The sequence below is a fragment of the Alligator sinensis genome, unplaced genomic scaffold (genome assembly GCF_000455745.1).
Source record: "Alligator sinensis unplaced genomic scaffold, ASM45574v1 scaffold309_2, whole genome shotgun sequence".
Lineage (NCBI taxonomy): Eukaryota > Metazoa > Chordata > Crocodylia > Alligatoridae > Alligator > Alligator sinensis.
This window is the reverse complement of record NW_005842231.1, coordinates 172,264-189,485: the sequence shown is the minus strand read 5'-3', so window position 1 is coordinate 189,485 and position 17,222 is coordinate 172,264. Positions and strand designations below refer to the sequence as shown.

At 38.8% G+C, this 17,222-nt stretch overlaps 1 protein-coding gene across 3 annotated transcripts in view; it reads left to right on the top strand.

Annotated features, from left to right (window-relative positions):
• The window catches only part of ZNF438 (zinc finger protein 438), a 155,102-nt gene that overhangs the window by 69,815 nt on the left and 68,065 nt on the right, over positions 1-17,222 (top strand). For 2 of the 3 annotated variants that reach the window (XM_025208493.1, XM_006027295.3), the window contains one exon: positions 12,459-12,515. The exons of the other annotated variant lie outside the window; for it this stretch is intronic. In XM_025208493.1, coding sequence (XP_025064278.1) covers positions 12,485-12,515 — 31 coding nt within the window. In that variant the 5' untranslated portion in view covers positions 12,459-12,484. The remainder of the gene's footprint in view (positions 1-12,458; positions 12,516-17,222) is intronic. 3 annotated transcript variants of the gene reach the window in all.

The window sequence follows — 17,222 nt, the reverse complement described above, 5'->3', positions numbered from 1 at the left end:
CACTTCAAGAGGGATGTGGATAACCTGGAGAGGGTCCAGAGAAGGGCCACTCGTATGGTTAAGGGCTTGCAGGCCAAGCCCTATGAGGAGAGACTGGGGCACCTGGACCTCTTCAGCCTCCGCAAGAGAAGGTTGAGAGGCGACCTTGTGGCTGCCTATAAGTTCATCACGGGGCACAGAAGGGAATTGGTGAGGTTTTATTCACCAAGACGTCCCCGGGGGTTACAAGAAATAATGGCCACAAGCTAGCAGAGAGCAGATTTAGACTAGACATTAGGAAGAACTTCTTCACAGTTAGAGTGGCCAAGGTCTGGAACGGGCTCCCAAGGGAGGTGGTGCTCTCCCCTACCCTCCTGCCTATGCAGGGGGTCGGACTCGATCTATTGAGGTCCCTTCCGACCCTAGCATCTATGAATCTATGATGTAGTTGCTAAACATGCACCCTCTGCATTCGCTAGGCTATCCTGTAAGTTTTCATTGTTAACCAAGTAGCATTGAAAGTAGTATATAATCAGAGACGTAGGCAAAATTCCATTCTAGCAGATAAATGTAGGCATGCTAGAGTGGAGGGATCACATTTGAGTGAAACGTGTGAAATTCCTGTCCAGGATTCTCAGAATAGCAGTCAGCGCATGAGATGCTTAAAGTTAAGGGAATATGTCATTATATTCCAGCTCAATGATGAAATGACTGAAAATTTGAAAATAGTCTAGAGTAACATAATACCTATTTAAGATTGAGGTGATTCTGCAGTATGAGAAGTGAGTTAAAAATTAATTAGATTATGATTGTATGGGATGGTTTGGATAGGGATGATCCTGCTTCAAGCAGGGGGTTAGACTACATGACCTCTGGAGGTTCTTTCTAGCCCTACTTCTCTATGACTCTATGAAGCTTCTCTCTCCTTACTGTCACAACCCAAGGGTGTGATTTTTTTTTTTTGGTGTGTGCTTCGGCACTGCTGAATTATTTTCCCGCCGTTTGTAGCTTTCTTTGCAGGGTGCATTTCTTCGTTGCAGCACAGAAATGCACGTTGCAAGGAGTTCCTGCCATTTGTATTTAAATTCGTGCCCCACTATTGGTCAGTTCTAAATTATTCCTACGTGGCGCCTAGCGATTGGCTTGCTAGCCATATAAGAGGCTTGAGTGGTTTCCGCCCAAGTCGGAGAACTTTGAGCACGCTGCGAAGTGCCTCTAAGGAGATTTGACTTGCGGCTAAGCTGATCGATAGACTGATCACCTATCAATTCTTCTTCCTGTCGCCGAACGATCCCTCGACGTACCCTTCCCTGCGCGCAAAAGTTCCACGGAGCCTCGACAACTTCGTGTGAGTGAATCCAGAGTTCTGTCCGAGTCCTTAAACTAGGATTTAAGCGAAGTATTCCTGGAAACGTTCTAGCCTATACCGCGACCATCTTCGGTGTAAGTAAACAATCTTAAGCAACCATTAAGCGTCCATGCCTAATTCTAGCGCGCCGCCTGCCTTCCCTGACCCGGCATGTCCGGGCTGCTGGCCACAGCCCGCGGCGCAAAAAAAGGGCCTCGGATCGTTCCCGGCCCGCACACTTACCTTTCTAAAGAAGATACCTGGTGACTGGCCAAAATAATTCTGAAACCGAGACAGATTTCTCACTGAATAACTTGCCTTGGTTTGGAAGCCTAGGGCATGTATAATTTCTGGTGTCTCGCATGTTAAGTCTATCTTTTCAGTCAGTCTAGGATGAAATTCTAACAATTTAATACCATTTAAAATGGATAGATTTTAATGAAAATGAATTATTTATAAAGTTAAAACACAGCATTTTCACAGATGTAAATCAACTGTTCGTTATCTTTTTTTTCTTTTCTCTCTCTCTCTCTCTCCTTTTTTTAAATAATTTGGCACGGTGCCTTGGTGCTTAATTTATAAAGTACCCAAGCACTACAGGGTTTTGGCAAATGTACTTTTTTGAGCAAATGCTTTGTTTTGTCACCTCAGACAGTCCTTTAGGTATGTCATTTTCTCCCCTCTTGGTATTTTTGTCATGCTGCATAAGCTCAGTTTTATGATCTTTCACTGCCAGCCAAATTCTGCCTTTAAATACTTGTGGGTCTCCCCTAATTTCCATGGGATCTGTGTATTGGATCAAAGGACAGAAATAATTCTGCAACTCATTCCAAGATCATTCTTAAAGTTTTCTAAGAGTTTCTGGAAAAGCAGCCATCATAAGTTAGAGGCCATTGTGCCATTCTTAATTTGTATCAGATTGGTCACAAAATTGAATGTGATCTGCAGTTATGTGCAAAAAATACGAGAAAGAAAGCAAAATACTCCAAAAATGTCTCTTTCTCTATCTCACACCTATACTTGTTGTCTCTAGATTTCCTCTTTTTATATAAAAATGGATTTTTACCAATGCACTGTTTATAAATTGGCAGTTAAGTTACTTTATTTTTCATTTATAGTTTGCCATTTAAAAGACAGGAATTAGGTTTCATGTCCAAAAAGAAACCCATTGGCATTCTCTAGCAATAGAAATTTCTTTGCCATTATTCCCTGCCCTGCTTTTCATCTGGCATTGACTTTCAGTGGCCACCTGGAAGAATCCTCTCTTTTGCCAATGATAGCTTGCCACCACTTAATTCCATATCATTTCCATCTGCCTTCTGGATTTCCTCTGCATGGGAGAAAAAGAGCTGCACTTGGCTTCAACAAGCGATCCGTATGAATCATGAATCTGTAATAATGTGGGGGAGTCTAAAGAACTCTGTCCAAAATGTATTCATTCTATAGACATATAACTTTAGGCTCTTGTGTACAGCTAATACTCATCTATTCAAAACCATATGCAAATAGAAGCAAGATGAAACATAAGAAGACAATCACAAAAAGGATGCCAGTTTGGATTCAGAAGGTATTAGGCAGTGGTAGTTATTCAGTGGTGCTCAACCTTTTGGCCCCATGAGCCAGAAGAATGGTGTGGGGCCAGACCATCAGCCAGGTAGAGCCCTGGGGCTCAGCGTACCCCCTCCCCCCCCTCCTCCTTTCCATGTGCCAGGATTGGGCTGGGGCCCAGCACTGCTCCCTCCAGTGCCCTGTGCATTGGGATTGGACCCTGAGGGCATGGCAGTGCAAACCACCTGCTAATATTGGGTTCCAGGGGCCCCAGATACTGGGATTGGGGCTCTGGGGTCCAGTGCTGCCCTCATCCAGCCCTGCATCTGGGATTCTGTGCCTTTTCTAGCATTCAGGGCCCAGGGCTTCCCATGCATCTGCAAATTTGGTAGCAAGGGAGTGGCCCCCCACTGTCAATTTTCCTGATCCGTGGAGAGCCCCACAAGCCGAATGACACAGGGCCGCAGGTCGTATCTGGCCTGTGGACTAAGGGTTCAGCACACCTCTAGTAATTACCTCTTTACTTTGTTTTGAAACTTTGCAAACCTGTGAAAGAATTTGGTATATCGGGAGGTTGAATATTGGGACAAATATGGCTATTTTTTTTCTTTCAATGAGCACAGAGAGTTTTGTGATATAGTTCCACTGTGTGCTCTGAGAGTGTGCAGTGCCTACAAAGAAAACAAAGAAGTAAAATTACTTTTTAAAGTATAAAAGAATGTCTGAGTGGCTATAGAGCATATAATCATATAGCCACGTTTTCTAACTTGTTTTCTAAACTATAGCAGTCTTCAGTTTTTATTTTAATTTTGTACCTCTAAAGTGAAATTATGTAATAAATACATTAGTTAAAATAATATTTTTATATGCCTAGTTTTAATTAAACTTTGTAATTAAGCTTAATGTAAGTGAAATCACAAGATTTGATTAACTACTTCCTTTTAGTTGTCTGAACTTATGTTCTCTGCATTAGAAGGTACAATCATCTTATTTGAAAAGCTTTGTTCTGTTAACAAAAGACAGAAAAAATAAATTCAGTTAGGGTCATAGTGGTTTAATTTAATAGTATTACAATAATAAGTACTATAATTAGTTTCATATTCTTCTTCTTTCCCAGAGGACAAGATTTTAGTTTTGATGCCTACTTAAGGCATGAGAATGACAGCAAAATTAATGTCATAACCTTTACAGCCTGTTTATAGTTTTCTGTGTAGTACCCTAAAGGATTTTATGAAATAGTGTAACATCTAAAATAAACCACTTAGTATGGACAAGCAAAAATTAGGTTAATTGGGTTCACTGAATAGTTAGATGCTAGAATGTCTATCAAGGCATACATTTCATACTTAGACAAAAATCACTGGTATTTTTCCATTAAATTATCTTTTAAATTACTACATGTGTACGCTCTTCTCCTTTGGAGCTACTGTTTCTTAAAGTCCAATTTATGATGTAGTTTGTGATTTTTTCAATTTATTTAATCTAGTTTTGTCCTTTTCAGTAATGAAATCAATTTGTCAATTTCACTTTTCACAACTACAAAGTGACAGCCCTTGATAAGCTATGTTCTGTGACACTGATGTGAATTTTTCTTTCAGTAGAGTCCTGTCAAAGACAGCTATCTCTTCAGCCTGGTTGAACTTCTGACGTTAGATTTCGTTCTTCTTTTTTACCAAGTAATAATCTGCCTTTACAGGAACCATCCTGAGGTCCAGATCTTGATCCTTTTATTTCAGTGTTGCATATTATTTTTTAATAGTGGAGCTAATAAAATCATGACTATGTAGTCTTATTAAAGCCCTAGAAATGAAATGGGTCCTAGGTAGAGAGGATAAAATTGTTAATTATGATGCAGAAAAGGCAAAAAAAATCAATTTTTTTTGTTGTGTATTTGGAAAGTAGATTAATATAGAGCACCGTGTGAATATTTTCCTGCCCATCAGTATCTAGGCAGAATATTAAACAGATTGTTTAACATTCTTACTAGTGGTAAACAATTGTAAACCAGGAAGCTGGTATAACTACATACCACACATCCCCAAATAAGAGAAGCACCTTGCTTTTTGGGAATTCAAGATAAAGTAAAAAAGGATTTTTGTAGTTATGGCTCCATAGAACTACCACTGCTGCTGCATGCAGGAATCAAAGCAGGCTGCTTCTGCTTCAAGCAGAAAGTCAGCTTCCCTGCTTAAGACATGCACTGCTATTTTCGGGAACTGATTTTAGGGGGAAAGGTACACGTTGTATGTGAATAAATATAGTATATTTCAGCATCCTGAAATTGTTGGCTGAGATAATCTATCTTGTGTGCTGATATTTTAAAATAAATCTTGAATTGTAGAGGAAGTTACAGAACACTGGAAATGTTGTTAATGTTATGCCTATATTTAAAAAGACAAGTGGTATGACACATTATTATAAAGTGGTCAGCCTGTAATAAATTGTGAGCAAAAGAACGGGAAAGCCAATGTAGGGTTCAATTATGGAAGCATTAAAGGCTAAGAATGTAACTAAGGCCAGTTAACATGGTTTTATGGAAAATAGGTCTTGTCAAACAAGCCATAATTTCATTTTTTCATAAGATTACAAGAAGAGTTGATGATGGTAACTATGTAAATGTAATACATTTAACATTTTATAACATGTTTGACTTAGTACCTCAAGCATTCTGGCTAAAGCAGAACCAGTCAATATTTAGACGAAGAGTTTCCACACAAGGAATTATTCTGGAATAGCTGTCTTAGTAACTTTTCTAATTTTAGGCATTTTGAGGCAACAGCAGCAGTTATGTCTGGCACTAACCCTGAGATATTTGGTCCTTACACTCCCAACACTTCAGAGTAATTCTGAAAGGCAAGGCGAGATGAAGCACAAATATAGCTCCAAGCACAATATGGGATCACTCCACAGTGAGGCAGGACTCCTCCCAAGGAAAAAAAACAACCCTCTGAGTTCTTTATATCTGTCATAAACACAGATCCTTTACTGATCCTGGCAGGAAAGTTAGTGATTTCCCTACTGACTTCTGTGATTGGTACCAAAGAGGGAAAAAGGGTAGACAACCCGGAGAGAAGCTTTGCAGGAGAGGACACCTCATAACTCAAAGAAGCTGAGCTGAAGGAAAGAGATGCAATTCCCAGGACCTGGCCAGAAGACAGCTGTGGGAAAGGTATGCTAGGGGTGGTAGCAGGATTGCCAGAGATCTCTGGCTCGGAGGATACTAGAGGGAAACCAGCAGCTTGAAGTTGCAGAAAAAGGGATGAATTAAAAGTCCCAAGGTAGAGGGTTGAGTCTGAAAGACCTATTATTTAAAGACTGAGTAATTTAAATGCTCTTCCTATTGGGATCTAAGTACCCTGGCCTGTAAGTAGTATTGGAAGACCTGGAAGGAAACTGAGACTGAGTGAGTAATTCCATAGTAAACCAGCTGTATGAGATTGGCTCCCCCTTCTGTATAGAAGAGAAAGATAAACAGTTTAGGTAGCTGAGATATACAATTCAGAGGCCAATGTTGGCATTTAGGATTGGGTGATGCTGAAAGGACAGCAACAGACCCAGTTGCCAGATGAAACAGTGGTGTTGACATCTGTAGATTTGCCAGAATCATACGTACCAGACTGTAGAGAACTTGGACTTTGTAAATGCAGAAATTCAGTAAAAGTGTCATGTCCTGTTTGGTCATGGGTCTGTATGTGATCACCCAAAATATGGTAGTTGCTCCATGTACATGATCACTCATGACTTTGATCACCCAGAATATATTCAGGCTGTAATAAAGATGTCATATACTCCTGTATGTCGATTCTCCTAATTTCTTTGGTGGTTTCCAAAATCAAACAAGATGGAGCCATGGTTATTCTAATAACTGCTTACTGGCCAAGATGTTTTTGATTTACTGACTTGTTGCGGATGCTATTTTAGCCACCTTTCCAGCCCTGATTTCATATCCCCTCATGAATTGTTAGGGCCCTACCAAATTCCTGGCAGAAGTGGGTTGCATGGCAGCTCCTTAAATCTTGCAGGTTCCCCTGTGTGCCCCCCTGCCATTGCTGATTGGCTGAGGGGCCCTGGTGGCCTCGCTGCTGACCAGCGGGGAGGCAAAAATGGCACCATCTTTAAAACCGAAGTTTTCACCTCCCTGCCAATCAGGAGCAAATGGAAGGGCCCCTTGACCAATTGGCCGGGGGGGGAGGGGTGCACTGAGGAACCTGCAAAATTAAAGGAGCTGCCGTACAGCCCACTTCCGCCATTAATTTGTTAGGGCCCTATGTATTGTTTATCTGATCAGCTAGGTGTTGATTGGTAGAGTACAACAGGGACCGTTCCAGTCAGTGTGAGAGATCCTAATAAATACAGAAAATAACTATATTTTTTGTATATAGCATGCCCCAGAATAAGATATGCGTCTTGTTTTTGAAAGGCAGAAGGAAGAAAAAAAGATCTTTCTTTGGAAATGCTGATAAGTAGAAGTAATTGAGTAGCAACAACTGCCATTACTGTTTTTCCTCAGTTATTATGTATACCTCAATTTCCAGCAACCGATATTTTGGGAAAAGGTACAAGTTGTACAAAAGAAAATATGAGATTAATAAAAATAAAAGAGATTCTTGGTATGGTTGGCTTAGTGCAGCCTGGACTCTGTAGATTATAGTACCTTGTGCTGACTACTTGGGCTGTCAATGCCTACCTCATAGTGATTGTGGTGTGTCCTTCATCTTTGCAGTCATGCAGTATGGTCTCTTGCCTCTTGGCCTTGATTTTCTTATAGACCTGTTTCTATAGACTTTGTTATATACTTAGTTTCTAGTTAGAAACTTGTTTTCTTGGGAGTCATAGGATATCTCTTTCAGAATGCTCCTTACATCTTCTCGCTTTGGAGATGCTGTTCCTATTTGCTTTCACGTAGGTGAGGAGAATGAGCCAGCTCTAAGCACTTACAGCTTACCTTTCTCACACAGCATTTCATAGGGACAGAATGATACTGAAGCATTGCCCTGAGTTCATCCCCAGAGTAGTCAGAGTGTTATCAGACTTAATCAGTTAACTTGTCTCCTTTCTTCCTGAAGCCCCACACTATATTTAGAAAGAAAAGTTATATATGTTGAATGTTTCTGTAGCCTTACTTAACAGTATTGACAGGCAGACAATTAACTGTGTCTTGAGTTATTCCTGGCCTTTGCAAGGACCAGGCAAAGAATACCTAGAGCTGTGAATAGACATAACTTTAAACCATTTTAGAAGGAGGATAGGATTTGAACAGGCTTAAAGTTACACCATTTATACGGATATAGGCATGGACAGATTTAATAGCTATATTGAAGCATCTTTTACTGACATCATTGAATACTGTTGAAACACCCTATCTGTTTTAAGCCCTAAATGAATAATGTTTAGTCTCGCTGTGTTACTAGTTGGCTTGTCTACCTCTCCGTCTGAATGTAGAAGCTCACTCCACTAAAGCTCAAATGACTTTCCCTGCCTGCTTCAGAAGGCTGACCATTTCTGAGCACGTGGACAGACTTAACTGAAATGTTGGAAAAGGCTTCAGAAAGGAAATGTTTGAGGCAAGACATAGCCCTGTGCCATTCTGGGCTAGAACATTTCAAAACTCTGTATCCTCCCCTGGTGTCAGCGTTCAAAACTCTGTAGCCTCCCCTGGTGTCAGCCAGTGACCACTAGAGCAGGCTGCAGCAGCCTGGAGCTCTGCTCTCAGTCTCTCCTCTTTTTCCCTCACTGGGACAAAAGGTAAAGGGAAGAGAAGAGCAGAAAGCTGGAGAGGAGAGGGAAGCTGGAGTGGAGGTGCAGCAGGGGGCTCCCAGATCCCTAGAACTTCTGTCTTCTCCCCCTGCTCTTCCCCCTTAGTAGTGGGAATCGGGGCTGGAGGGCCTGGCGCCGACATCCCGAGTGGGGAAGGAGGGTGGGGAAGAACTGGGTTCCAACCCCAGCTCTTACATGTGGTCCCTGTGCACTCGGGGGCATTCTGTGGGTAACCAAAAGTGAAACACTCCAGAGTAGTACTTCATTTTGAGAGGTGCTATTTTGGAGTGTTTCAGCACCGTCTAGAGCATTTCAAGGGGCATGTACATCTGTTAGCTGGCATTGAAACATTTCAAAGGTCTTTGAAATGTTTTAATTGTTACATCTGTCCACACCGTGAAGTATACAAGGTGACCACATATAATAATCCTTGCTGACTTTCAGCAAACATTGTGTTTAGAATGCAGTCGGGTGCCAAGTTCAGGAGAGCAGTGCTATAGTCACAGTGCTATAGCAGTGCTATACTCCTCATCCTACCATTCAAGAAAGATGTTGCTTTTACCAGTCACCTGCAGTGAAGTCCATACTGACCTGCACTTGGAGAAAGAATAATTACTCACTCTACAGTACCTGTGGCTTTTCAGAGTAAGGATGCTCATTTGGAGCCCATGACCTGTCTTTTTCCCTGCTTTCAGAATCTTCAGGTAACATGAGACCCATCAATGTAGACACTGAGATCCATGCTATGAATATCATTTTGAAGAATGACAGTAGTTGTTGGGTAACAAGTCTGATTTGGGTAACTGTTAGATAACAAGAATCCCACCTCTGCACAGGTGTAATAGCAAGAAAACCTACTCTGATTACAGCCATGTGGTTGGAGAGGAAATTAACATAAAGCTATGTATAATATACCCGATATTAAGATTTAACAAGAAAAAAAATTAGGCTGAATCAGTAAATAAGTTTAAACCAACTGTCAGTAAATATTTGTCAGCATAGTCTGATAAACATAGGAAATGATTTTTAAAATTTGCAGTTAAACTTTATAAATTAAGGTCAACTTAAATTTTTGCAATTTGTATTTTGGTAATGACTTGTTGGCTATGAATCTTGGTACAGTTAAATTTAAGACTACTTGAGAAGATTCTCACAGGCAGGATGTGTGCTGCTCACAAACCAAAGGGCAAATAATGGCTAGACATCTCTGTACATTTGAAGTATTCAGAAAGGAATACGAGAGTCAGGAAAAGGAGTCAAACTGCTAAAAATACAACCTGTAGAAGGCTGTGGTTTGACCTTATAAGTCAACAGTGTCAGACATCTATAAATAATTAAAGTGCTCCTGGTGAAATTAAGCTTAATTGGAATTTAACTGTAGATTATCCATTACCATAGAAAAGACTATTACCATCAGAGTTTTATCTATTTAGAGGCCAAAAATCCCTCTTGTAAATCCAGTATTGCCCTCTTGTGAGGAAGGAGAATCTGAAAAAATGTAATCTATAATCACTTTAATCTAAATTTAACAAAATTAATCTATATAAATATCAGCTGGTGCAAAGAACTGGTAAATATCAGTAAGAAAGGATTGGGATGCACAGCAGGTTAAATTCAGTGTAACGTACATTAGTTTTGCATATGGATGCAAGTTATACTGCTGTCCAGGCAAACAGTTGACTAGGCCTGCTGGGGTAATTGCTGCTGTGGGCACAGTTATCTTACTTCAGTAGTCAATAGTGTAGGAGCCAATGTATGAATTGCACAAACAGCTGCCCTGGGATAGAAGAAACATATGACACTTCCTCCAGGATAAATTATATGAGTATAGGTTTACCCCTGATTTCTTGGGGTGCTTCCACACCAGATACTAATAAGTTATATTGTTGTCTGTCTACTCTTTCTGGCCCTCCTACCCCCACAAGTATAAATGTGTAATGTCCAGGCTATAAGTTTTATAGACTTTTATTTGATTTGATATGAAATATTTAGGAGCACCTTTTGCCACACTTACTCAGTGTACATAAGTTCTTGTGTTATGATGTTTATAAGTCATTCATAAAAGACCTGGCAAGAAAAGTAAATAACACTTATGACTGAAGTAACAAAAATTCCTAATTCTTAGTATCTTCTAAGATTTATTATATTGTTTGGTCCTGTTTTACTTTACAATTGCTCCCCAGTATTTACAGTGGCAATGCATTCATATTTTACTAAAGATGAACTGTAAAACTTGTTGAGAAAATAATTAAACTTAAGAACATGCATGCTAGCTCAGTAGTGTGTGTGCATTGATTTACACGTTACAAGTTTATTTTGAAAATAAAATTAAATGTTGAATGTGTTTTTAATTGATTAGCGTGATGGTGTTGAGTGTATTAGAGTTTTAGGGGGTTGGATACGTCAGAGGTTTAGTATGGTAATGAGATTCAGAGCCTTTATGCTTTTAACCTCTACCATAAGATACAACATATTGATGACCCAAAGTTACTGCCATCCAAGTAGAATTCCAACACTGTAAAAAGTTTATTTTTGTGACATCATAATTTGATTGTAATTTTTATATGTAGGCATGTTGACACTATATTTGTAGTGTCACAATTTCATGACACTGAGTGTGTTGGAAAACTTTGCAGGATAGCCATATCAAAAACTTGAGCAGTCATACAAAAATTAGGACTGAAGCCAACAATATGGTCTGATTACTGTTCAGCAACCTTTTAGTGTCTTTTCTCTGTGTATATAATGTAAACAACTTGAGCATCATTTTACATTTGGCACTTCTTTGAAAATATTTTCGGAGAAGTCAGTAACTAAATGGGATGTAGCAACTGAACTCTCACTTTTAAAGGTGGCTTTGTCATATCGGGATTTAAGTGTGCTGGCTGGGAAATTTAAAGTACTTTTCACTACTGCTATAATTGTGAAACTGTATGCAAAGTACTTTTACCTTCCAGTGTTGTTATTGGGCCTTTTAAATTAAAAGTTAAACTAGAAATCTGTCTATTTAAAATTATTTAGAAAATGCACGATAACCTACAAGTCATGATATTGTTTTTTTAGAGCTAGACATAATGTTCATTGCAGTCACTGGAAAGTCTTTCATCAGCTGCATTGGGTTTTAAATTAGGCTCTTAACACAGATGATGGTATACATCCTTGGAGGTTTTTAAGATCTAGGTACACAAAGCCTTGGGTGGGGTGATCTAGTTGAGGGATGGTCCTGCTTTGAGCAGGTGGTTGGACTAGATGACCTCCTCAGGTTCCTTCCAACCTTAATTTTCTGTGATTATGACCTATAATAGTACTTGTCTTGTTTAGTTACTTTTTATGTAATTTCTTAGTGGTTAGATTTCTTTCTGCTTGCACTTTTTACAAAATTACTGATGAAAAAAATCAGGTCAAAATGATTAGAGATTTTTTTATGGTGTCTTCTAAAATACAGTGACAGCCTCATACACATTACATGTAGCTGTGCTTGAAGTGGCAACTTGCTGGCTAGTTTCTGCAATGTTTATAAAATATTTTGAGAGCTCAGGTTGTCAAAACTGTCATTTGAAAGTTCATTATTTTATCAGACAACTCATACAGCAGTTATGAATGACATGAACAAATAATTTGATTTGTACATTGAGGACTAAATAGTCCTGACCACATCTGTTGACCCTTGTATTTCTAATTAGAAAGGATAGAAAAGTTTTCCTCCTACCTCAGAATCAATGACTTATAAATCTGTTCAAAATTGTATTTATTGAATTATAAACTTTATTTTTGAAACTTAAGACATCAAAAAATTGAAAGATCTGCATTTGTTTCTCTTCTGCAGGAATGTTGCTGTAACTGTCAAAGAACATGATGCAGAATCCTTTAACGGTTTCTGGAGGTATGGTATGAATTCAATGCATTTTAGACAAAACTACAGTTTTGTCTTTTGGAATGTAGTAGAATAGTAATAGAAATTAAATTATTCTCTATGGAGCTCGTATCCAACTTATTCTATATTCACTTTGTTAATAAAGTAAAACTGGCTGAGTGACACAATCATGATAGTAGTGTAGTTAGAGCACTTTAGAGTTTTTGCTGTGAGAAGGATTGTTATTTATTTATATTCACCATCTGCAATTGAAGGTGGAAACTAATGTAATTTGTGTCTAACTCATTCAGCAGTTTTCTGTTACTGTAATATAATTCCAGTCCTTTTTAATAAATTTGAAGATTATGAAGTTTAATTTAATTTTCACCTAAAATTATAGTGGAATTTGGAAACAGAATTTTGAGACTGTTTTACTCCACCAGTAATCAGTGTAATTTTCCCATTACAATACAGACAAAATGTTAAACGGGTGATGAGATAGTACCTTATGTGTCTCTTGTTCCTGTTGAAGGGCATTCAGTATCAGGGGGCATTCAGCTGTCTTTTCCTGTAAATTAGCATTTAAATAGAGTTAAACTGTGGGTGTTCTTTTCTCCCAATACTAGTATATACATGTATGTGTGCTGTAATGCATGTTCACAACGCTGTGAATTTTGATTGGACTTTCAGTCTTAACTTTAATTCCATTGCTATGTCAGTCTGTCAGAACACAGACTTAAATGACTTGAATGCTATTTGTGTTAACAGTAGTCTTAAAAACTGAGAACATGCACCATGGATGAGATATAGATCATTTCAGACTATCAATTAAAAATGCAGTATTTGTCCAAATTTAGAAACAAAATCCTACTGTTTAACTAAAAGACGTGTTTAAATGCATTTTTGCCATTTTTCACATATGGATATTTTATACAATGCTATGAAAGAGCTAAAAGAATTATTGTGGTATATCTTGTAAATGCCTTATAGTTAGCAGATTCTTGGCCTGTTGAACGATTATTCCTTTGGTGATATGCTTAATATTTTATAAATTAATTTGCCCTTGGTCCTAACTTTAAAAATCATTATTTTATTTTCATTCTAAATTAAAAGGATTTGGCCATCTTGTGGACAAATTAACTGTTTGTCTTTAATGTTAAAGCGGCAAGGATTTCATTGTTGACATAGATTTAGACAAGCTTTCAAGTACAAGATGTTCTTTCACCATTTTTGAGGAAATAGAAAAGAAAAAGCTTAAATTGGTGATATTAGTTTCTTAACTTGAAGACAATTGAATCAGATTTTTAGAAGTGGTTTTTAGAATGTCCATTCCAGGTTTATGTTATATGGGCCAGTTTTCAGCCGACAGGGAATATGACAGCCAAATTATAAACCTGGAAAACTGGAGTTATAGTGGAAATGTCTAACAGGATCCTGTCTAGAATTATCAGGGTGAAACTATATAATCTAAAAAATAGTATTCCTGGTTTAAGATGTTGTATTCTTTTGCCATAAACAGTATTTAGTCCTTTTGAATAAAAAATTGGACTTTTTTTCCTAAACATGTATTGGCACTATGAAAATTCAGAGTGCATTAACAGTTCATTATGATTTATGTCCAATGATAAGCTGACATAGTTCTTATGAATAAGTGGTGTGAAAATAAATTATAATGGAGGGGTCAATTACACACAAAGTACTATTGTTTTATCAGCCTATAAATCTACTTTTTGAAAGTACCCATTATTTTTTAACCAACTACAGAAAGTCATAGCAGTTACTGTTCACACAAGTTCTTTGATTGACAACCCAAGCCCTTTAGTCCTACTATTTGTGATATAATAGCCGGAGCTCTATTGTAATTTGATATGTACTCCTGCAGGGCACATGTATCCTGGTCAGCCTACATATTTATCATTACTGAGGGAAACAGTACTTCATGAGCTGAAGTTTTCAAAGGGATTATTGCTCCAATGACAAAGGAATTCCCTTCCTGATAAATATGTAAATTTTGTGGATTGAATATTTTCCTCTAGAATTTGGAAAGCTTTACAAAAATGTCATTTGTTAGTAACCTGGTGAATCATAATTGCGTTTTATGATCTAATGTTACATGCAGAATTTCACTTGAAAGCTGACATTTCTAGTTGGTATTTTGTTCCCTTCGTTCTGGAAACTTAGATTTTTCAAGTTTGCTATAGGACATGCAAAATATCATTGTGGATTATCAGCTGTTTGGAGAGCTCTTATTGCTTCAGAATGGAAACACTGTCAGTTTTATAACACTTGTCCTCAAGGCAAAGCTAAAATGAGCTGGACTTATAAAATGAAACTGGCAAAATCTAATGGTGTATTTTAAAATATTTGCTAACATTTCAGGAGTACACAATTGAAAAAAATCTTATGAATGGCAAACTAGAAACAAAGATTTGCTGCTTGGGTATATTTACTTTAATCAACAGCATGTTAAAAAAAATCAATCACGTATTTTAGTTCAGTATGTATCAATGTCAGTAGGGTCGTTTGGAGCTAGAAGCTCTCAAACTTCAATTAACCATGTAAATGTTCTTCATAGCATCAAATCTCACTTTGTCAGAACCCCTGCTGCCTTTATATCATTAACATAAATGCAGGTGCAAATAGCATTTATGTACTTTGATAGAAAGCAGTTGGAGACGTTTCACTGTGGGACACAACACTTTCAGATTGTGTACATCTGTTCAAATAATGTATCCAAGCCCAGTGACATGAATGCAGGGATAAAAACATCTGCCCCTGAGACCATTTGCTGTACAACAGATGCTTACATCTTTATTTATGCAGATGGCTTGTGTGATGACTGAGCAATGATGAAAGAAAAAAGTTTGATAAAGATTTCTGAGTGTTGGTTAGACTAAGAAAATATCCCAGACATTTTGTTTTCAAATATCTAGCGCAAAAATGGAAATCCATAGAAGTCTACTAATGCGTTTAGTAAAACAAACACATTGTTCTTGGCATTAAGTGGATTGGCACAGAAATCATAAACAGAAATTTGGCTCAGATCAGCACAAAAATTCCACTGTAGTTATGAAAGACGCTAAAGAGATTACTTGGAATGATGATTTTTGACAAGTTTGTGTTGTGCTTAAAGATTTTCATATCCACATTCAAAGTTATAAAAAAAACCTTGATTGAGAAATATTTCAAATTTGCAAAAAAAAAGTAATAGGTTAACATAACATCTTGAAAGGTTGATAAATAAATAAAGAGTTTTGTGTGTGAAAGTTAATATGTGATGCTATAAGTGGCTTCAAGGCAGATGCTATTTCTCGGTAAAAATATTTAGTAAAAATTATGAAGGCACAAGACTTGCAGTTTAACGTTTCTGTTGTTTTTTAGATTATTGTGGGATCGTTCACTTGCATTGCTATGCTTTGTTGAAATGGCTCTTTGATTATAAACTTGTATTTTCATAACAGAGCATCCATTAGTGTGAACTAAACTTCTGAGTTAGACTTAACCAACACACAGAAATGGAGGTGGCTTAAAATGGAACTTTATTTTTAGTTCAGACTCCCTCTGCTGGACTTTGGCAACATGGAACTCTTAACATTTCTTAATTATTTTTGCCTGTGGGAGATTACCTTGAGCCCACAGCTCTCCACACATGTGCTTCAGAGTGAGAGAACATCTTGTCACAAACTGTTGGGTTCTCATAATAAACATCATTTTCAATTATTAAAACTAGAAAAACTTGGTGAGCTGTTTCTGTAGGGCTACCTGAGGATACCTCCTGCATATACTTATCTTTCTACTGGTGCCTGTATCACAGGCACAGGCAATTATTTTGGCTGGAGGTCCACTTACCAAATTCTGGCAAACTGTCAAGGGCCGCATGGATAGCCTCACTCCTTGACAGGTGCCCACCCTCTGGTTGCCAACTTGGGACCAGAAGTCCTGCCCCCTAACTGCTGACCTTTGCCACCAGAAGTCCCTCACCTTGCCCCCAGAAGTACTCCTTTTGGCAAGGGGGTTTGCCATCTCGGAAGCAGAAAAATACCAAATTATATTCTAAAAATCAAACATCTACTACAACATTCATTAAGTTGATTTCAAAAAATATTTTCGTCCTGATTTACTTGTGTTTGTGTAGTGTACATAGAGGTGATTGTATAATAGCTTAAAATTAAGTCTTACTCTTGTATATTGTGGGGGCAGTGTGTGGGGTATGGGTGGGTGGGTATAGGTTTGTGGGGGGTTGTGGGTATGTGTGTATGTGGAGTGTGGAGGAGGGTGTGTGAGGGGGCTTTGTTGGGGGGTGGATAGGTGTGGGTGTGTATGGAGTTTAGGGGTGTGTGGATGTGGGGTAGGGGAGCATGTGGGGCTGTGTGTGGATATGTGGGGTGTGGGTGGGTATCAGGTTTGTGGCGGGCTATGAGTGTGTGAGGAGAGGTTGGCTGGGGGGGTAGTGGCATGTGTAGAGGGAGAGGGTGGCTTGGGTGTAGGGTGTACATGGGGGATGTAGGTGTTCACAGTCCTTGCCACCGGCTCAGGGCACTTAGGGCCTGTGGCTGGCGGAGCCCCTATCAGCACTCCTGCTAGTCCAGGCTCAGTACTCCTGCCTCCAGGACACCAGCGCAGGACCCTTCTGCCCGCCTGGTCCCTGCCACTTCCCCCTACATCTGCTACAGCTGCCCTTCTCTACCTTCCTGTTCTCCGCTCCCCCCCCCCCCCCCCCCCGGTTGCTGTCGCGCG